The sequence below is a fragment of the Poecilia reticulata genome, chromosome 22, assembly GCF_904066995.2.
Source record: "Poecilia reticulata chromosome 22, P_reticulata-male-v2, whole genome shotgun sequence".
Classification (NCBI taxonomy): Eukaryota; Metazoa; Chordata; class Actinopteri; order Cyprinodontiformes; family Poeciliidae; genus Poecilia; species Poecilia reticulata.
Window position 1 is genome coordinate 3,376,194 of NC_088851.1, and position 22,341 is coordinate 3,398,534.

The 22,341-nt window shown below is 38.5% G+C and overlaps 1 protein-coding gene across 1 annotated transcript in view; it reads right to left on the reverse strand.

The window, feature by feature from the left end:
* Positions 1–22,341, reverse strand: part of brf1a (BRF1 general transcription factor IIIB subunit a) — a 66,909-nt gene that overhangs the window by 6,782 nt on the left and 37,786 nt on the right. Inside the window, exons 8-16 of the mRNA XM_081603156.1 lie at positions 16,901–16,994; positions 16,617–16,743; positions 15,342–15,381; positions 14,816–14,908; positions 14,187–14,471; positions 7,951–8,012; positions 6,339–6,420; positions 5,539–5,594; positions 4,354–4,625 (exon numbers count right to left, since the gene is read on the reverse strand). Of these exons, the coding sequence (XP_081459282.1) occupies positions 4,354–4,625; positions 5,539–5,594; positions 6,339–6,420; positions 7,951–8,012; positions 14,187–14,471; positions 14,816–14,908; positions 15,342–15,381; positions 16,617–16,743; positions 16,901–16,994 (1,111 nt within the window). The remainder of the gene's footprint in view (positions 1–4,353; positions 4,626–5,538; positions 5,595–6,338; positions 6,421–7,950; positions 8,013–14,186; positions 14,472–14,815; positions 14,909–15,341; positions 15,382–16,616; positions 16,744–16,900; positions 16,995–22,341) is intronic.

The window sequence follows — 22,341 nt, forward strand, 5'->3', positions numbered from 1 at the left end:
CTTAAGGCACATTTAAATATGACTCTAATGTAGCCATTGTATTAATTCACATGTCTTCAGGCTACACTGTAAGCCACTTAGCATTCATTACAGTAAAACACATGGATCCATTTAGCCTACTATTCAGGTTTGTCTTTCTTAACACTGCACATCATGTTACTTGAGTTCTTCCTTATACATCAGCAGTCAAACAGCAGTTTCTCCCCGATCTCATTAACCCATCTTTAAGCTGCAGTTAAAATATACACCGTAGATTAATTACCCAAAGAGATGCACCATGACACAGAATGATATCCAAACTATTAATCAGCCTCCCATCCTGTCCACCCCATTTTACTCTGTCTGCACATTCTCTTTCCCTCCCTTTCCTCTGCTCCGTCGCCGGCTTTATCCATCCACTCAGGCAAGACGCTATGTTGGGCTTTCAGTCTCTGCTGGGTTTAGCCGTGCGTTCCTAATCAGCTTACTGCCAATGACACTCAGCCTGAGCTGAAAAGATGATTGAGGGAAGTAGTTTAGCCAATGGCTGAAAACTGGTAATAGCTTGGTAAGGTGGAGGAGATGGTGCTGGTGGGGGTTCAGTAAAACAGAGCAGGAAGAGTGAATAACATGTAAGGTTTTGGGAGTGAAGACTAACACGGCAGGAAAGCTAACATAACCTTTAGGTAGCAAGGCACGCCTTCTTGAGGCTTCAGCAGCCATAAACTGGGTGGCAGCCTCAGGAAACCATCTATCACACTAAAATTAACTTAATGTGAACGTTGTTAATTGTTGGTTAGGCTGCATTTTGTTTTATTTGGCAGATAAAACAGGGATCTTATCCAAATGACCCAGTTTTTTTTACCCTGTAGCTTCTGTCATTATTTGTCTGTATTCATTAAATAGATGTGTGGCGGCTAAGAAGGATGTCTGGATGGCATTGGATGAGCTGCTGTCACTCAACTTAGCCAAGTCAAACATTTAGAATCAAACAAATGCAGTCATGTCTCTGGTCTTTATTAGAAACAGGCTCATCCTTAAAGACTACAAATCCAAATAAATTAGACTTAAAGATATCAACGAACTCTCGTAGCTACATCTTTAGATAACTAACCATAAAATCTGTGGTATATTTGAAAGCTAAACTCAGAATGAGCTAACTGTGAAAAATAAAATAAGACTTGAATGAAACGACACTTAACTCCCGTATTTATAATGTGCAGTGACGATTCTTGGGGGCTTATCCAGGATCTCAACTTGCCATGGAAAAATGACACAAACACACACAAACAACATGCTTTTTTGATTTCCGTCTGTCCGTCTCCACTTATCCAACATCAGGTTGCAACTGTAACTGGTCCCAAACGCTGAGACTCTCCAGGTCATCCTGGGGGAGTTCAAAGTGTTTTCAGATCAGAAAACACTTACATACATCTTTCATTCATGAACTGGTTCAGGGCCCTTCAAATTTCAGTGTTTTGTTGAGAGCTGAAGTCTGTTTCTATGCGGTAGGAGAAATTTATTTTCTTTTTTTCTATTTTTACACATTTTCCTCTAATTTAACAATCCACAAATCTTTCCACTGATCACCAACACATTGTTCACTCTCACTGCACCTAACAGAGACATAGAACGGAGAAGTTGATAACCAGGCAGCGACAGTAGATATGGCATTCATGTCCACTAATGTGAAAGCTGAAGTGACTTGCTGTTGAGGGATTTTTACATGTTATAGAACCATGACTGATCAAAGTCAAAAGTTTTAGTTTTAAATCTAAAAACTAAAACTTTTAGTAGTATTGACAAATCCAATACTATTGGGATTTGTCAAGTTATTGTATAAAGGTGATTCTAAGTCTTAAAATATATCTAGTGGAATTTCTGAATTCCTCATTGTGGAGAGGCAAGTAATAAGCCAAGTCTGCTGGAGGGTTTATAAATATGTTTAATCTAACAACAAAAGTAGCTTGTGCTAAAAAAAAAAAACATGATAAACTGCAACAGACTTAACAGACTTATCAAAATCCTTCAGCGTCTCTGAGACCAAACAGCACACTACATCGTGATTCAGAACCGGCTTTACAAAGGCCCTGCAAACGGCAACCAATGAATAGAGATGAAATAACCAAAAGATGAGAGACGGAGCCAACAGTGGGGCTTTACATCCCCTTAATCACCAAACAGCTGCCCCTACAGGGTTCCACTAAAGCTCAAAGATGGCGCCCAAAACCAGCGTCAACTCAAAGGGCTTTAGAAAACAAAGCCGTGTAGGAAAACCAATTCCTCCCAAAATCAAATACAGTGAAAACCATTTAGTTTTTCCTGTACGCCAAACCAAGAACAATTCAATTCTTCTGAAACGAGCAGAGTGGATCTTTTCTGTGATTGCTTGTTGTCAAAGCAACACCCACAGACAAATTCTGTCTGTGGATTTGAGAAGATGGTTAAAAAAAAGAAAAAAAAAAAAAAAGGAATATCCCCCAGGAGTGGAGAGGCAAACCGAGCATCTGTCCTCCTGTCGCAGCCGATTATCTTAGTCAGGCGGAAGAAGACGAGGTGGGGCCTTCTAGTGTTTACAGATTGAAGCCAGGAAAAAAAATTAAACATCTAGGTCTGAGAACAGCAGAGGAGGAGGAATGGCTGGTGTGGCAGTGAAGAAATAGCCGACATCTATATAGTCTTGATTTAATTAACTATCTGTTAGGAACAGAGATTATTTAATAGTTTGAGGATCACTAGGCTAACGTAATTATAGGCAGATTTATATGCCTAAGATGATAATTATGAGAGACACACTCACCTCTGACATAACCTACTGATTCTACAAAATCTTATAGCATTGGCAGAAACAGAGTAAATAGTCAAGATGGCATTTTTGTCGAAGCACAGTTGAAATCCTCCCAGAGGAGATGAGAAGATTTAATGGGGTTCTACATTCAAAAGGTACTCAGTGTTGTCTGAAATACAATCTAAAACAACCATCCTGATGTAGCAAAGGTTGATAAACTCTACTGACGAGCATGCCTCACCTTTCCAGAAGGATCCTACAAACAACTTTGTATTTTTCAGAGATTCACAAATACAAGACGACGAATCCGTCAATTTTTAGATTGATTGTCTTTGATTGCTGAGGGGCCAGCTGGAAGCTAAAATATTTAATTTCTTTCAGTCGGTGAATGCATCATATGTAAGCACTACCAGGTTGAACTGGCACCAACCCCCCACCCCGATTTGGTACAGATCCTGCTACTGAGATAAAAAACAAACAAACAAACAAACAAAAAAGAGTCAAAGTTGGTTGTCTTCAGTATTGGAAAAAGTGTTTAAAATAAGTTCAGAGAGCTATAGAGATGTAAAAGTGGTGCACTGATTTATCGGCCAGCCAATTTATTTGTGCTGATTTCCTTCATTTTGGGAGATCAATGATCAGCTGATTTTTACATGTGAAGCCGATTTTATCCACCGATCTTATCTACCTTGGCAAAGGTCTAAGAGTCAACCACTGTCCTCTTCTGCTCTCCGGTGAGAAACGTTTGATTGACACCAGTATGTCTGCATGTTTGCAGTTAAAGATAGTCACCCCGCTGTTGCCAACTCAACAACTTTCTTGCTATATTGAGCAACATTTCAGACAAAAAAATTGGTATCGGCCAAAATCGGAATCAGCAGGTTAAGCTTTTTAAAAGGTCGGTAATCGGCGATTGGTCAGAAAACTGCGATCAGTGCACCCATACTGATAGGTCTTCAGCCAAAGACAAGACAGAAATCCAACAGACGCTAAAATCTGAGGCCACTCCATTTTTGTTTAAGTTTTGTGAAGAAAGAAGTTTTGATCATGCGTTTTTCAGAGGTTTTTATGTAATTTCCTTCAGTGGTTATTGGTGCAGTGCCCCCACAGGCGAGGAGGGGAACAGGTTTTTCAAAGGTTTTGGTTAGTTTGACAATTTTGCAACTTAAGTTCCCAATCAAACCGAGTCTACTGAACTATCAGGAATAAAAACAATGCGACTCTCGGGTGAACAACTGGTTGGGAACCACTGCTCCATGTCTCAGCTGTTTGAATATTTCCATGACAGGTACTGGATACGTACTGCCTCTTCTCCAGGTTAGTGCTTCATGTTGCTTTTGTGGAAGAACAGACCTAACTGATGAATAGTAAGATTACTTGCTTTTCATCAAAGATCCAACATCATCACTTGGATATTGTGTCCTGAACATATACTGCAGCATGAAAATCACCTTAAACAATGTAAACGAGATGCACCAGCAATAACTCTTCCAATTCTGATTTTGTCAAATTTACATACCTGCTGTTTTGTTAGGAACATCTTAAGGTAAATGTTCCAACATTTTTAAGCTAACAGGACAACCTACCGTTTTCCCAGGGTGCTGAGCGGCATGCTGAGGCTCAGTGGGGTTCTAGTGGGCGCAGGTCTACGGGTGCAGGCAGGCGTCCTAGGGGCCGGCGGCTCCACCTTCGGGGACTCCTCAATACCAGCCGGGCTGCTGCCAGGCTTTACGACGAGGTCCTTTAACACGTCGTAGTTGATCTTGGTGGATATCTTCTTCTGCTCCAACATCTTCTCAATGGCCTCGTCAGCAGTGCTGGCTTTGATGGCAGGGTGCTTCTTTGAGGGCCGTCTGGGCTGTTCAAAACAAAAAGGAAGGATACGCTTGACAAACTGAAGTGTAGAAAATGTGACATTATTTAAAACGTCTGTCAATGACAACACTCCCAATTAGTTGTTAATCTAAAAGCAGACAAACAAAATAAACATTTCTACAGTTTGGCACATAACCACAAACAATGTATTTTACTGGGACTTAATGTGATACATAATTATCAAAATGGTTCACAAACCAAAAACAGACAACTTGAGATGAGTTTTTAAAAATTATTTATTTAATCCCCAATTCTCTGAGGTGAATGACCTTCTCATTCTCAATTCATTTACATATTTTAAAGCTTCATACAAATATTTTCTGTTTTGTTTTAAAGATTTAACCTAACAACACCACACTTACACTATGCAATGTTTTTGAAAAATAAAAACTTAGCAGATTTAAGAAAAATATGAATATTCTTACTATCTTGCTGTGATGTGAGAGATGAGTTGCTGTAAAACAGACTTTTATTATGACATTAACAAGAAACAATTGGCTGCACAGTTGTTCATTCTTCAATCAGGAATAGGTCTGATTTTTCGGTTTTCTACTGGCCAGTCTCCAGTAGAAATTAAAACCAACTCCTGATTTCCTGATCCAACTCGTAAATTTTTATTTTTATTTTATTCTACTTTTGCGACGTAAATGGCATGTTCTTTTCAGAATGTGTTTTGAGTGCAGATTGGGAAATCACAATTACTTCAAATATTAAAAGCGTATCTAAGGTACAGCACAAGTTAAGCTTTTAATAAAAGCCCACCTTTGCCCTTTTGGCTGACTTTTACTTTAAAACTGTCAGAATTTTTTTTACTTGACATTATTTTTCATTTCTCAGCTATTTGTGTTTCTGTTGAAATTCCAACAATTAACATTTCCAAGGTTAATTGGTTTTACCTTTTTTTCTTTATAGATCCCAAGCTCCTTCTCTTTTTGGATCTTTGCTTCCTTTTCTGCAAACAAGAACGATGAGCATAAAAACCAATAACCACGATCTGTGCACCTACAGACATGTTGTAACGCGCTAAATGTTGATAAATCACAAATGTATGCAATATACAAAATAAAAAGTTTTGCTATTAATTGTCAACACAATGACAGCTAGATTTGTGATACCAGCTCCAATGGTATCACATTTTCCAGGTCAGTAAAAAATTTTAATAAAAGAAAAATAGAGAGGGAGATGCTAGCTTGACTTTGAAAACCTTCACAAAGATATACTGCGGAATTCTGTGCTTTTTGGTTCAGTTGATTTAAAAAAAAAAAGGGTTGTCAGTTGCTATGACAACAGGTCTGTGAGTAGCGTAAAGCCAATAGTGGGTGAAAATAGAATATGAGTGATTGAGTTATTTTTCTGTTCACCAGTTTTTCTCTGGTACTTTCCATTTCAGGTGGCACACTGCACTAAATTAATAACACCTACATGTCCAGGCTTCATTTTAACAATTAAATTGTTCTACTGCAGCATCACAGCTATGGAAGGGCAGCAAAAGTATTAATAGGCTGTTTGCCTTCCAGAGTTGGGCGCATGTGCAAAATTTCCAAATGTAAACAATAACACTCGATAACGTGTCTATAGAGCTGACTTAAAAAGTGAAAGGTACATCAAGGTATGAAATCAGTCAAAGTATTTAAATAAAAAGAAAATTCTGCACTGAAGCACACCCTAGGCTGACCGGTCATGCGGCCTCTGGTACCTTTTTGCGCTTTTAGGTAGTCTGCATTTTCTGCCATCCAGAGTGCAGTTTTGATTTCAACTTCTTTGTCACTCAGCAGATACTGCAGAGATACAAAAGAAAATAGAGGAGTTAAATTCAAGAGGACATGTTTTTCCACATTTGGTTCCAAAATATGTTTGTATAATGAGAAGTTGAAGAGTGACTCAACCACTGCAGGGTGCTCAGCTTTTGTGGCTGCAAAACAAGGCCGAATCGTCACCCATCCACAGCCATTTAAGATTCATCTGTCAAAAAAAACTGACGGCTTTTGGTTTTCCAGGACTAAACTGTGCAAAACCAAAACACTACAGCCACATTCTGTTTAGAAAAGAGAGGATTCATTTTGGGAACCCTTTCATTCACTTGTTTGGCTTTTTCTGTCACCCAGTTCTTTTGTTCGCAGCCCGAGGAAAGTTAGTGTCAGTTTTCACAAGTCCAAGTCTAATTTAGTCTCGACCACATGTAAAGTTGTAAAGTGCTGGGTCCTTTATGCAAAGTAATCAGATTACATTACATATTTATCTTCTTGGGACAATAGGCTGGACTTAGGGACACACCGCAATCTAATTAGCTGGGTGATAATACTGTGGACTGGTCAGTGTCTGCACATGTCAAGCTGTTGGGATGTGATACAAAGGTGTGAGTGAGTATGTTGATTCAGACATGCTGCAAGACCTACTGATAGCAGAAGACCTTGAAGGTTCTACAGTGCTCAGTTTTATTAACAAAAACAAAATTCAAGTGGGATTCCATAAAGATCTGTTGTTTTAAACCAAAACTGTACAAAAAAATAAAACACATTTTGCATTTAGGAAAAAAAACCAAAAAACTTTTGTCTAAGTATGTTCTACATCAAACTCCTAAAGTGGCTCCATCCGTTTGTATTTTGGGAAACAATATCTTCTAGTAATTACCTTTTGTTATCAAAATGGCTGAGCTTTTTCACAGGTTCATGTTGGTAATATCTTAGCCGTAGATTCATTCTGTGCTATAAATAATCAAACATTCACTAAAGGAATGCTGTTATTGTCTTTTAGACAACATTTTTATTTTTTCATTTAAAAAAAAAGAACTGAATTGTGTATTTGAATGTTTTAATGTATTTCTAGATCTCAATAGGTTGATCCAGCTGCACAGCACAATATAAACGCCTGTCCAGAGCAATACTGAGCAGAAGTGACCGGGTCAAAACAATGTCATATATCCTGAGCAGCAGAAAGCAGAGCTGCTCTAGATGATCCATGTCAGTCCTATTCATCTTCCAACTCCCCACAAAAGCACATGTTTGATAATAAAAGCCGATGTCTGGATTTGTTTTTGGTTCAATGCTGAAATCTAATATGAAGAGCATGTAAATCTAAAGTTTTGTATTGTTCCGATTCCACATCTTTGTAAGGAGGTCAGAAATTCAATTTAGCCATCATAAAAAGTTAGTGTTCCCACTTTTCATTTGGCTGAACTGTGTGAAATAAAAGGTCTCCAACAATGTTTTTTTTTTTTTTTTTGCAAAATTGTAAAGTATTTTCTTCTATATGTAGGGATGTGCATAGATGTTTTCATACATGAGGATCCATGAAGAGGTTTTACATACCAAATTGATCTCACTGTCATCTATGCCACTCAGGTCCAGCTCTCCACTGTCAGCAGTACCACCTGTCATGGAAACGATAACCAGAACGGACAAGTTGAGATGATATTCTGCAGAGCACATCGTTACTGCAGCGTTCCCATTCCAGGGTTCACCCATAGAGAAAAATAACCAAAATATAAGTTTCTAACAGTGACTCTGCTCTGGATTGTCAAAAAACCAAACTACCTCCTTTATAGATTCTCTTCAAATGACACACTTGACCTCAAATAAGACTTTTATAGTTATTATACTTTAAAATTATTCTAATTTTAATTTTTTTGGATCAAGAAATTTTTTTGGATTTCTTGTGATTGACAGTGCTAAAAAAACGGTCAATCAGGCTTGTGTATGTGCAAACAAACTCAAGATTGCCTACTTGCTGCAACTATGCTAAAACGTAGGCAACCTAAACTTACAGAAAAACTGTTGCTAGCTAACTACAGCATTCACTGCAGGCTCCGCTATGGAGCAAGGGGCAGGAGGGAGGTTGTGGGCATTGGCAGTGCTAAGATCCGCCCCCTGGCTTTCATTGGTTGTTTCTGACAGAGTTGCTTTCCTGCAGATGGCAGTAGAGCCACAAGGAGAAGGCAGAGGAGCTTGATTTTTTTCACAGATTATCTGTCTCATTATAAGGTCAGGACAAAGTGACAGTTGTAGCAAATATGTAAAAAAAAAAAAAAAAAAAATTCTAAAAGTTACCTGCTGTAGCTTTAAGAACGTCCAATGAGCACGAGAAAGCAAACTATACTGAATGACACTTCCACCATCACCATGAACCAAGGAAAGCAGCCATCATTGTTGCTGTGGCTTTCTTGCTGCCACATCTGTGTATCCTTGCATAAACTGGATAACTGTTTATACAGAAAGTATTTTGCATACTTTAAATATTTTGGCCAAAGACGTGTCAAATTGTAGCATCTTCCAAACAGATAAAGTTATTTCCAATCAGCAGAAAGAAGAAATCATCTACACAGTGAGTCTAAAAAATGAAACCACCAAGAGACGAGTGGGATGACAGATGAAAGGAAGGCGAGGCTTAAAAATCTGTTACACATATTCAGTGTGTGATGGGTCCATCATCGTGTATGAGAATCAAACATTTAAAATGCTAGACAGCAGCCATAAAATGATTTTTCATCAACTAGTCAGATGTTACACCACACTGATGAATCAAACTCTGTTTTTATTTTATTCTCTCAAACAGATTGATCAAATCCGAACAATACATGAAATTTTCATCTGATGTAAAAGAAAGTAAAATGTGAAATACCAAGTCTTTAATTTCACCCACAGATCCTCCTGTGCTGCTCTGCCTGATCAGTCTGTGGCATTTCAAATTATCATGCGATTAATTAATTCACTGCGTATTGCGACATGCCTAAGAAGAAGCATGAGGAGTTGAGTAAAGTCAAGACAAAAAAAAAACAAACGTCAGCCAAAAATTGTAGATTAAGAGAATAAGAGATGAAAAAGGGGTGAAATGAAGAGATCTTCATTACTGGAACTGTAAGGCACTGTAAGAGCACTTTTCGCACTTTATCACTCTACTTCAAGCATAGATTTGCACATCAATAACAATTTGCACACAAGAAGTTTTAACTGTATTTGAGTATTTTTAGTGGTTAGCATGGAGCCTTTTGTTCTGGACTTTTGTTCTTGATGCCGTGTTCTGGAAGAACAAACCATTGCTGTTTCCACCTTACTCTGCCTCGACTTTCATCTTCACCGTAAATCCAGCCGCAAAAGGCTGCCTTGTTACAGTGGGTGACAGTCAAATCCGTTGTGACAGAAGCAAAAAGAGGAGTAGTTTCCTGCGTTGGCACCGCCTGCTAAATGGTAGCTGACATTTCCTGTCAGGCCGGCTGTACCAAACGGGACGGCTTCCCTTCATCTCCTTAGGCCAGAAGAAGCGCATCATCTCCAATCAAAGCAAAGTGCTGTGATGGGCCGATACTGCACCGACTGCTGCAGGCCCCGCAGACGCACAGCGTGATGCTGCTGGAGTTCGCCGCATAACAAGCTGTCCTACGAGAATACCACGAGTCTGAAGGAAACATCAGACTGGCTCTGTATCAGTGACACCTGTCTCCTCAGACTGTCAAAGCCCGTTTGTCTGCCACCCAATCATGTCAACCTTTCCCCTGAGAGGCTGTGCCCATTCAGCCATATGGCTGTCAACTTCAACTGTACCAGATCCAAAGTCGGGCCACGCAGCTGTCCTGCCACAAATACAGTGAAGAGTGGGTAAGAAAGATGCCATCAATTTTTTATAAGTCACAGTCAGAGGAACCATTAGCCTAATTTCTTTCTCTCAATACGCAGATGTGAAAATAATTACTTAACAGATGAAACATTAGCTGGTGACTAAATGTAAACAGCTTTCACCTTGCTTAAAAACAAAGCGAGTTAGAAATTTCTTTTATAATATAAATGTTATATTCCCTGTTTTTTAGAACAGGGAATATAACAAGCTAAATGCCACAGGACACAGTGAACGATAGAGAACTCCAATCTAGCTGTTTTCTGCTGTCAGTGTGGCACACGTACGCTAATCCGCTAATAGCATGTGCGATTTTTTGTTTAGGGCTTTTGCCAACTTTAAAAACATTTAGCGCACTTATCTTCCCCCAAACAAATTTCCCCAGACAAATTGTAAAATGCTGATTTATGTGACTGTTTTGTAAACTTTAAGGTGAATAAAGTTTGAAGTCTGGGATTCATTCATATTGAAACTGTCAATTCATTCATATTGAAACTGTTAACCCCCATTATGAACATACCAGATTTGGCTGTTTCATCAGGTATTGCTCACTGAGCCGGTTCTTAATGTAAAGACAGCTCAACATCTCAGCTCCGTCGTCTGTTAGTCTGTCTTTTAAAATGGGAAACCCCGTTCACACAATTTACTAACACACACAGTAGGAAGCCAGACAAAAGCACATTAAGAACAATAATTTGGGCAGAGGTCTGCTATTAATAAGCCCTAAAAACACTACTATTAGTCTAGGTTCTGCTTTATAATGGCAGAGGGGGCTGAACATACAGACGGCTTCTGAGAAAAGAATGACTCTCCTCTAATTACACCATGGAGGTCAACCTCTAATTCCACCAGCAGCCTTTAACCCTTCTGTCACAGCCATTTGTCATTTTAAAGGAAATTTTGTCATTTGTGGCTACATGCAATGAGTGCTGTGGTCCATGAATCAAGAAGGATGACATGGGCTAACGTCATTCTAAATCCAATAAAAAGGGAGACGTTTACAATTAACTGAAGGACTTGTGGAGTATAAGAGCACTTACTCAATGTAGTTGTGGCTCTTTTCACTCAGAATCTCACCCATAACACATATTTCCATAGCAATATTAGGTCAAGGAGGCTATCTGGATAAGGATGTTTTTTTTAAAGACTTTTATTCAAACCACTTTCATCATATCTGTTCCCATCATTACTTAGATTTATAATTTGCTAAATACTTTTAATCCCCTCATTTTTCCTAAAGGACCATTTTTATGTTTTTCTCTTCTGGATATACAGTCATAACAAAAATGTTTTTATGTATTGTATTTTAATCTAGTGTACATATATATATATATATATATATATATATATATATATATATATGAATCCATGCTCACACTTTTATTTCCAAATCAATGATGAAACATAGTAAGCAATAGGATTGCTTTATAGAATCCATCAAAAATACATTTGTTTTCTTAAAGGGGCAGTATTGTGTGTTTTCCAGGCACTCTGTCAAGTAAGTAAGTTACTTTTAGTTAGAGTTACAACTTATATATAAGTTGTAATATATATATAAGTTGTAATATATATATATATATATATATATATATATATGAATTAAAAGGAAAACTAACATTGTAATTTAATGCCTTGAAACTGGGCCTCTTGTCTCTTTAAAAAGAGACAGAGGACAGAGAAGGCAGAGTTACTTTCTGAAACTCTGCCTTCATCACAACATGGTTCCTCTATTAACCCCTTAACATTTTTACCAGAATTGCATTGAGAAGCAGTTCTGCCAGGAGTTTGCTAATTGCTGCTGGCTAGTCTGAAGGAGCCTAGTGGGGAAGTCATGGAGGACGGCTGCTCTGTGAGGCAGAAGCTTGGAAATTGCAGCTCTGAGGAGGAGCTACACCTTGAAGGCGGGGCTAGGTCCAATCAGGCATTTTGCGCACCTGAATGGTTAAAGGATTTCTCTAACATGCATGAACAAAGCAAGGCAAAAATTTTTGTTTTTCATGAGGGAATAACATTATAACATCGCTCACCCTTTTAGACAGAATGTTGTGAGGTTTGATGGTTTAAAGTGTAACAATCCTCTGTCAGGAATCTTTCATCGTTAGCTTGCTTCCTTACTTTTCATGTCAGACAGAAACCTCTGCTTCTCCTTCTGTTCACACCTTGTATTTAGTTTTCATAAGGATGAAATAACCACAGCCTCTCCCCACTGGAAGCAAACTGTTGTGATAAATACGTAAAAAGAGAAGCACGTACATACGTTTACCTAACTGACACCTAAACACAAAGCCAACTCAACTTTTCTGCTGGCAGGAAATAACAGAGTGCAAGTAATTGCAGCCTTTGTCACTGTGGCCCACAAACAGTTGCACAAATAAAGCCACTGCAGGGATCCGTCATACGTAACCCATAATTACCTCATTACAAGAGTAGGAGGCTCTGTGTACCTAACCTTCCTTATCTGGGTGTGCAGAGGCGCTGATGGATGTGATGTAATGGTGACATGCTGCTGCATTAGTTCTCAGGAAACGTGTTTTTATGGCTCTCAGTGGGAGGACGGGGTGGGAGGTGAATGTGTTCTGATGGGAGAGGAAGGGCTGTCTAATGTATGGAAAACATCTTAGGAAACTATGGCTCACTAGTTTGAATATGTGGATCTGAGTATCACAAAAGTGTTCATTGCTGAACCAAAAGCTGTTTTTGATGCATTTCCCACAGCTGCACTAAACGGTGGGAGGATCCACTTCAGAATTGCATTTCATTCTGTAGAGATGTCAATTTTTCAGTGTCTAGCAACTCGATTCGATTCCGATTTTTAGGGTCATGATTTGATTCAGAAACCAATTTTTGTACTCAAACAGTTTGGAGATTCTGTTTAAATTATGCAACTGACAAGAGGAAAAGACAGTCTGAACAAGTAGGACATTTATTTAAAACAATTCTATAAGGATCCATGTTGATTCAAATTCCAAAAAATTATATTTAAGCAAAAATAGGTTTGCGCATCAAATTCTTTAACTTAAGCCCAGTTCCCACTACATGATTTTTTGCCCCGATTTTGCCCTTTGGCCAATGATAACCGATCATGACCAGTTAGCTTAGCTGCCTGAACTTTTGTTAAATACAAAAAGTCTCAAAGAATTATTCAAAATCCATACGGTGGCCGAGCGGACGAATAATACGACAAGCAGTTTACTCAAAAATAGGAGCGGCAAAGACGAACAACTTAAACGCATTGCAAAATCAATTTTTGAGAGTTTGAATTGACTCAGAATTCCCAGGATTAGCAATTGAGATTCATTATAAAATCAATTTCTTTCTGCACCTCTAATTCGGAGTAATATTTAATCAGAAGCAGCAATGGAGTCACAACTGATGTGGAGGTTGCTCACACCTTCTGCCTTGCTCTCTGCTAGGCTACAGCTAGTTCCCCACAGCACAGCCTGTCATGGATGCTAAGGCTAGTTGGGGTCAAATAACGTGTTGACTTGCTGAAAGGTAATTGGCTAAGCAGTAATTATCCAATTTACAAGATGAATAGCAAAGGCGAGTGTCTCATCATTCTGATGCTTGTTTTTCAGTATTTTTATGTTTTTATGATGTATAATCGCTGGGATACTGTATAACCAGAAATGTTTGGAGCGAGTCGTTCATGTGTGGATGGCAGACAGTCGGCGCATTAGGGTTAAAGAGCCAATCACAGTGGGCTGCTAATGGCATGGGGAGGTCCAAACGCAAGAGAAACTGGCCACAAGATTCAGATAAGTGCATCTCTAGTAATTAGGGTTTAAAGCGTAATTAACATAACTGGGGTAATTCTGTTTTTACATAACTGTGCTACATCAGAAGAATAGAAGGAAATGGAATAAAAAAAAAAAATCCCAAGAAATAAGAAAAACTACATAAAAATTACCGGCTGAGTTTCTATTGGCAAACTTACCGATGTCCACGTCGCCCCCGACAGAGTGACTGAAGGTCTCTGAGAGGCCCAGAGAGGATGAGGAGGTCATTCTTCCCAGTATGGAAGCCAGTGAGGGGCCTTTTCGCTTGGGGACATTCTCCTCCTGGTTCTCCTCCTCTAACTCTCCCCCCTCTAGTTTGATGAGAGCCTCTAGGGTGAGCTCTTCCAGCTCTCTACCGAAGTGCTTCGCCACGGCCTGAAGCTCGTCGCCTTCACTCGGTTCCTCTTTAGATGACGAGGAGCTGTCGTCATCACTTAAGATATCTGAGGGGAGAAAACGTGAAATGAAGACATGACAAAATCAATTAATCATTAATCTGTGACACCAATTAATTTAAATCTAATGTAGCAGAACAATCTTCACAGTGGGTTTAGTTGAAAAAAGCTTTTGAAAGATTGGTGATCGGTCAGAAAACTGCAATCGGTTATTAAATATGTATCTGGATGAGTCAAGTATTAAAAAAATATATAATTTTGACAATTTTAACAACTGCTTGAGTACAAGCAACAAGTACAGACTTTTCTTTGCACAAGTAAACTTTCATTTCTGAATCAGACAATGTGACTGGTTCCTTCCCCCCTCTGAATGCAGGTGTGATTTCACCCACCTTCCTTGGTGTAGGCAGCGTAAACGCCTCTCAGCTTGGGTCTGCAGCTCTCCAGCTCTGCATCTATTTCATCCTGGAATTCCTGGATTTCATCTGATTCAGGGAGAAGTGAAGCGGTAAAACATTTCAGATCTACAGGCCAGATAAACACACTGGATTCTTTGGAAGCTTGGTTGATTTTGCAACTGCAAACTTCAGCGTATTTAATGGGATTTGTGCTAAGCCAAGACAAAGTAGTGGACAATAATGAAGGGGAAAAGACATGATAGGTGGTGTTTAATTTCTACATATGGTTTATTGTGACATGCCTTCATGTTTCATCCCCTAATGCAGGGCTGTCCAAAGTTTGGCCCCAAATGTAATAAAAGTGATACGAATATGTTTGAAATGCACTGTAGAATGTGAAAATAAACTAAGAGTGCTAGTAGAAATCAAAGTTACAGATCACCAACAAAGCCAACGAACAGAATTTAATTTGACATTGAGAATCAGAATTCCATTTGGAACAGCAATATTATTTTCATACCTTCAAAGTCACCTATCTTTTTCTGGAGCTCCAGTTTCAGCTAGAGGGGGAAACAAAATACCAAATTATACAATGAAAGCCTTTTCTAAATCTGACCTGTAATGCAGAGTGAGAGGATAACAGGAGTCTGATGTCAGTGCCAATACAAGACACGGCTCAGGAAAAATGCTCAGCGCGTCTTTCCAGAGGTTTAAAGGTCTGGTTACGTTCAAGTTTTTGTACACTTAAAAAAAATTAACAGTCTTAATTCTGATGTAGAGAGATTATTAACTATGGAGCCAGAAAAACATAATTTCACATAACAGTTAAAAACAGTCAAAAACATATCTGAACAATAATTTGCCACCTTTATTTTGTTTGTTTTCTTCTTCTTTTTTTTGGGATCAGAGAAATTTTAATACCAAACAGAAACTGGAGGTAGAGAAACTTCTTAAAGAGACAGAGTGGAACAGGATGGAGTTTTTGTTGAGGATTTGTGTGACATGAGAAGCAATTATGTTTGTTAAAAGTAACAAATATTTTATTTTTAATTTGAAGTGTGTTTTTCTGAAAGCCTGAGCTGAAATCAGTCAGGGTACCTTCACAACTTCATGGAAGAACTGCTCTGAATTCTCTGTCCCTCATGTTTATTTTAATTTGCAAACGGAACAAACTGACTACGAAATAACTAAAGTTATTCATTTTTCAGAGGTCAGGCTTTAAATTATTAATTGTAAAAACAAAACACTGGAAGAAAGAAGACAGGACACATGGACAGAATAAAGGAAGCAAACGGAAGGAGGAGATGAAAGGATGGAACGAAGGATTGACACCAGAAAGAAAGATGCAGGAAACATGGCAAGAAGAAAAGAGGAGAATCAGGACACAAGGAAGAAAGAAAATAAGGATGACAAATGAAGGCAGGTGGAACAAGACAGGATGGGTAGAAGAAGTGGTTGACAAGAAAGAAAAGGAAGGTAGACCTAAAGAACCTAAAAAATTGGAAGAAAGGACAAAGAATAAAATAATGTGGTAAAGAATTGCAGGAAGGACACAGAAAGAAGGAAAGAACAGAGCAAAGAGGAAGAACATGAAAGAAAGGGAAGATGCATAAAAGGACAGAAGGAGAAACATTTGGAAGAAAGTTTGGACATCAGGGGTTAAGAGAGGACCAAAACAATAATGGAATATGGAAAATATTCTGGCAATTCAGCTGTTTCTCCACACTGTTTTCTTTTTCCACACTTATCAGATGCAGAAAAAGGTTTTGTAGAGGCCAGGAACCCAAACAGATACCTGCTGGTCTTTTTTCTTCCTCAGCCCAGCTGTAAAACACGGTGGGTCACACTCCTCGTCCAGATCTACCCTCATGAACTCTTCTATGGTCAGCTGACTTGTGGGCGTGTCCTCAAACTCCGTCAGCCTGTTAGAAGGAGCATAACATCTTAAAAACCCCACACACACTCACTGGGCCATACTGATGCAGCTCAATATAGGTGGCTGAGAAACCTGGAGGGATCAGAAAAGCTGTGAGGATTCCTAGAAAGAGGAGGGGCCAAATCAAAATCTTCTCGACTCACCTTTTCCTCAGCGTGTTCTCACAGACCTTCACCACGTTCACAATTTCTTTGGTGGTGCGGCAAAAGTCGTGCAAACGAGCAGCAACAAGAAGAGCTGGAAAAACAGGCAAATAATAAATTAAAGTTTTTACTAGTGTGTGCAAAGTACAGTCCAATCATCGTCCACACCCATGGACATTTTTACATTTTATGACATTACAACCACAGAACTTCATGTGGCAGAGCGTCACAGAAAGCAGGAGAGAAGATGAAAATAATAAAAACAATTATTTGAATCTAATAAATGTTTTAAATACATTTTAATATATTTTTTTAAATCAAAATCTAACCTGTATTTCAATTATTTTCAAATCATTCACTAAAGTATTAAGCTCACTCTAATTTATCATGCAATTCATTGATTAACTGATTAATTGCTTATTGCTCATGATGTTATTTGTTCACTGTTGTTCTCTCATGCATTCACAGAACAACCAGAATCACAGACACTAAATTTACCACATATGGAGTCCATTTCTAACTTCATGTCTAAAAGCAGCTGGTGGCACGTGATTTTGCTGATTTGTATAAGAGTAAAATGGGCTGAACACAAAAACTCAAATTCTTGTACAGTTTTTTATCTTTACTGTAGTGTCTGATAAAGCAGAAGTCTTACACTGCTCAAATAAGGAAAGGTATGGATTCCAGAACAGAAGACCAGATATGGAAAGTGTGAATGCAGAAAAAAAAAACTGTTGAAAGTAAGACCTATATGTTGGGGAAAGCCAGATATGGCCAGACTATTAAGGAGGTCTCTAGTCTCCTTAATAGACTAGAGGCCTATTAAAGAGGCTGCGCCTAAAGGTCAACAGGAAACTGTGATTGGGATCGATTCCTCAGGATTCAGTTGTTCTGCAACTGTTCAGCTGAAGTCGTATCTGCAGAACCTTTTCCCCGCAGCATCTTTAGCCCATATTTTTTAAAGAAAATATGATTTTCCTTATACTTTATAATTATGTTCAACTATGTTTGGACTATCATATTAAATTTTCCCAAAATACATTTAAGTCTGTAATTTTCCTGGAAAAAAGCTTGAAGATTTTAAAGCTGCAGAATGTAACTTCTATTTTAAAAAAGGTGCTTTAAGCATATTTGTTTAAACTGTAACTATGTCATGACAGTATGAAACAGTCTGAAAAAAAAGAAGAAGCTCCTCCGCCTCCTTCCATTGCTCCTACTGCTATCTGCAGAGACACACCGCTCCCAGTCAGAAACAACCAATCAGAGCCCGGAGGAGAATTTTAGGGCTGTCAATCAGGCATCTGTACAAGCTGCTCAATGCGTTAATAGAGGAGAAACAGCTTACCGTTATAGGAAAACTGTTTATCTGTCATCATCGGTGACTATGCTAACTAGCCTTAGCATTCATGGCAGGCTCTGCTCTTGGGAAGAAGCTGTAGCAGAAAGCAAGGGGGAGGGTGGGAGCAGTGCTAAGACCCTCCCCCTGGCTCTGAATGGTTGTTTCTGACAAAGCGGTGTATTTCTGCTGATGGCAGTAGGACCACTGGGAGAAGCCAGAGTTGCTAAATATTTGACAGATTGTATCATACCATCACAACATGGTAGAAAATATTTTAACATATATTTAAAAAGTTACATACTTTGAGGAGGGAATACTTCTGAAAGGCACTGTACAAGATAAAACATATTAAAAAGAAGACTAAAATGCTTCATCTTATTACAAAAGTACCCAGCAAGTGTATATAATGCAGGCACTGAGCAGCAGTAGCCAGAGAGCAGCATTTCTTTTTGTACACCTTAAAAAGAACTAACAAGATGGGAGGCACCTTATGGCACTGAACCAACAGTCAGCCCCCACACAAAATCATTGCTGCATAAAAGAAATAACACTAACATTATGCAACGAGCAGCCATGCGAGGCTTGAGGGGGAACAGTTACATAACTGTCATTAGGCTTACAGCGCTCAAGAGGCTGTTAAAAGATGTATGCACCAATCTTCTTCCATATGCAGCACGCTTGTAGCAGCTTTTAGGAGTGAAAGGACGGCTTCAGCTAGAAACCACACACAGGCAAAGACATTTTCTTTTCTTTCGAAGTGTCTCCACTGTTCTATTCCTTTTCTCAAGCCGTTGTCCTCCGACTCATCATTGCAGACAGATTTTGTGATTTAAGGACTCATCTGTGAACCAAAGGAGCACAGGAATGCTTCTGCTGATCATTTTAGAAACAGATTACTGCTCTTTGAGTCTCAATGTTTTTCCCTCAATGATTTATGATAACCAATTAATTATTGAGGCAGAGCAGCCGAGGAACAGAAAAGGCAGAACATTCAAACTTGTGTGTAAACATGCAGGGAGAAAGAAAATAAAAATTGTGATTTTAACGAGTCAGAGGTAAAGATGGCCTTACACTGACGGACAGCTGAGTTCAGCACACACATACAGTAGCAGACCTAATGTAGAATTACATGGAGTTCAACTTAAACATGGATGCTTAGAAGAAAACAGCAAAAACTATCTACAGTACATATATAGAAATGTGCATACATATAAATCTATGGACATTGTTCATGTCTAGCATTCCCTGTTTAGGAATATCTCTATATAAACAAGAAAAAGATGTCAAAATGCCTGTGGGAATCTGCACACGATTAACAATCCTGTCAACACAAGGGAAGAACAGGAACTTCTCCAAATGAGAGGTTTAGATGCTCCTGAAATTATCTGCAGAAAAACGTAATTATATTTGAAGTGCCAAATCTGAGTCATCAGTTATTGTTATACTGTAAGTGAATGAAGTAGTACATAGAGGAATAGTTGAAGCTCATGTGTTTAAAACTTTACATATGTCTTCCTTGACTTGAATGTGAACAGAGACTTAAAAAAACCCTGAAACTATAGTTTACCCTGCAAAAAACTTACAGATATGAAGCAGAGATGCAAGAAATTGGTATTGAATCAGATGATTTTCAGCTTTTTGATTGGTCAGAATTTTTTATTTTTTTTACCCAGATCAGAAAATGCAATAAGCACTGCCAGCATTGCAGTAACAATAACCCCCATTTGAACTCTGCGGTGAGGGAGACAGAATTAAAGCTAGCTATTTTAAGCATCACTGCAGGACAGCGGGTCTTTCAGCAGAAAGAATGCTGAACAAAGTAAAGCAAAGTTATAATGTTTTATTATTTCCCCTCTCCTTTTATGTTTTTATCCTCCATTTGGAAAAGTGGACAGCCTTTAGACAACTTCAGAGTTAGAACATTAGTTTTGATTTTTAAGGTGATGTCCTAAAAACATATCACTGGAAATACCTTTACATGTAACACGATAGGTGTTGCATCACTGCAAGCTCATGAGAAGCTATACATTTTTCATGTGCTGTAAATAGTCTTTATAAAATGGAAAAATACTCCTGCACATTTTGTACATTTAAAAAGAATAGTCTTAATTACACATTTCTTTTGATCAGACTATGCTACTTTTGATAACTGCACAGTAGATTATGTTGCAACTCTGCCCTTACATATTATTCTTAATTTTGTTTGTTTTTAATACTTTGTCTTAACATGCCTTCATGCCTTGTCACTTTACTGGTATTACACCCATATTTCCCCAAAGTGGGATAATAAAGATATTTCTGTTCCAGCTACTCCTTAAATAGTTGGCAGCTACAAAAATCTAGCATCATTTTCAAACAACCATGAAACATACCAACATACCATCTATAATGCTGTTGCACAACTGACTGAAACAAAATCAAAAGTTCACTCCATTGATGGCAGAACTATAGAGTTGTTGTTGATGTGGGAATTATCAAGCTAGCAGATACAACTAGGCTAACCACACAGGAACACAGTTACTATTCGGTTGATCAAAGTGCAATGAAACAACTCTTATAGAATGTTAATATCAGTTAATGCAGCATTTTATCCCACTCATATAAAGTTTTTCAGTTCGAGTTGTTTTAAATAGCTCAAGTTAGCTAAAATGAATAGCGTACCTCCGGCTAGCCATTATAGCCTTCCACCACACAGATAACACGCTAACCATGATGCAAACACTAGTGGAGGTCAGATCATTTTTTTTACATTCTTTAAAAGTATATCCTTAATTAATAAATAAAGTAAAGTAAATAACTAAACAAGTAAATAATGTAAATAAATTCTTGGCAGGGAAAACTGTTAAAAAAAAATTACAAATTTGCTATAAAATTGTTGACAATGCATCTGTAGCTTGAAACACTGAATACCAATTGTAACATGAGTTCAAGGTGATATTTTAGAGGGCACAATATGCTTCAGGAGCTGGTCACCCATCTTAATTTTTGCCAGCTTGCAGCTTGTTCCCAGACTGTTTAGCAGAAAGACAGAATCTCTTGTTAAAACGGGCCATCTCGCCACAATGTCAGTTGCATTTACACACCCCATATAAGTGCTGCAATTACAGAATGAAGATGGTTTTGGTACCATAAACATATTCATCTTGTGGTGAGCAAGTAGAAATGTGCTCTCTCTCCCAGTTCCCTCCGTTACTTGAAACCCAGCACAGTTCATCATACGGCGTTTCAAATCCAACTTTATCTCTGAGCACAGTTCTAAAACCATTACCGCTAAAACCTAAAGCCAATTGTCATCATGAGCCAGAAAATCCTCTCAGTCATTAAACACTAGTTTTCTTTGCACTGCATCGTTTGCGATATTTTTCTGTAATACTAAAACCACTGCTGGTAAAGGCATTTTGTGCATGACTTTGTATTATGCCTTTCCTGTGTACGATAGTTTTAAAATTAGTTTCCTAGAATACTGTCAGAATGTCAAACTAAAAAACATACCATGAACTTGGCACGTGTTTCCATCAATGTTTTTTTATGCGCATTTTTGTCATGTGGTGGAGGTGATAGTGGTGAGGAGAGAGACCCAGGATGTGATGAAAATAATTAATTTAATGATAAGGTTCACAGTCCAGAACAGGCGGCACGGCAGAGAATATAGCACGCAGCTAATACTGGTAGCACTGATACACAGAAGACTGACAACTAGAGCTGATGCCGACACAGGACTTCCCAGTTCTACTGTGCTGGCTAGCTAACATAGACCAGGACATAAGACATGCGTTTGACAATAGACAAGGACCCGACAAAGAACACAGACAACAGGTGAGACTAAATACACAACGGGGTAATCAAGGGAACGAGACACACCTGGGAAACAATCAACGGGAAGACGCAGAGACAGATGGACATGGCAAAATTTGAAATACTTCCTCAATTTCGCATAAAAGTTTTTACGCTTGGAAAATTTTAAACTCCAGACCTCTAGGCCAAAAGGGAGGACTGTTGGCTTAAAGTGCCCAGTCAATAAAATAATTCAACAGTCTGTCAGAATCCCCACAGTTCTCTTCTGAGGTGCTATGGAATGAAGCAAAATAGCCAATCATGTGTC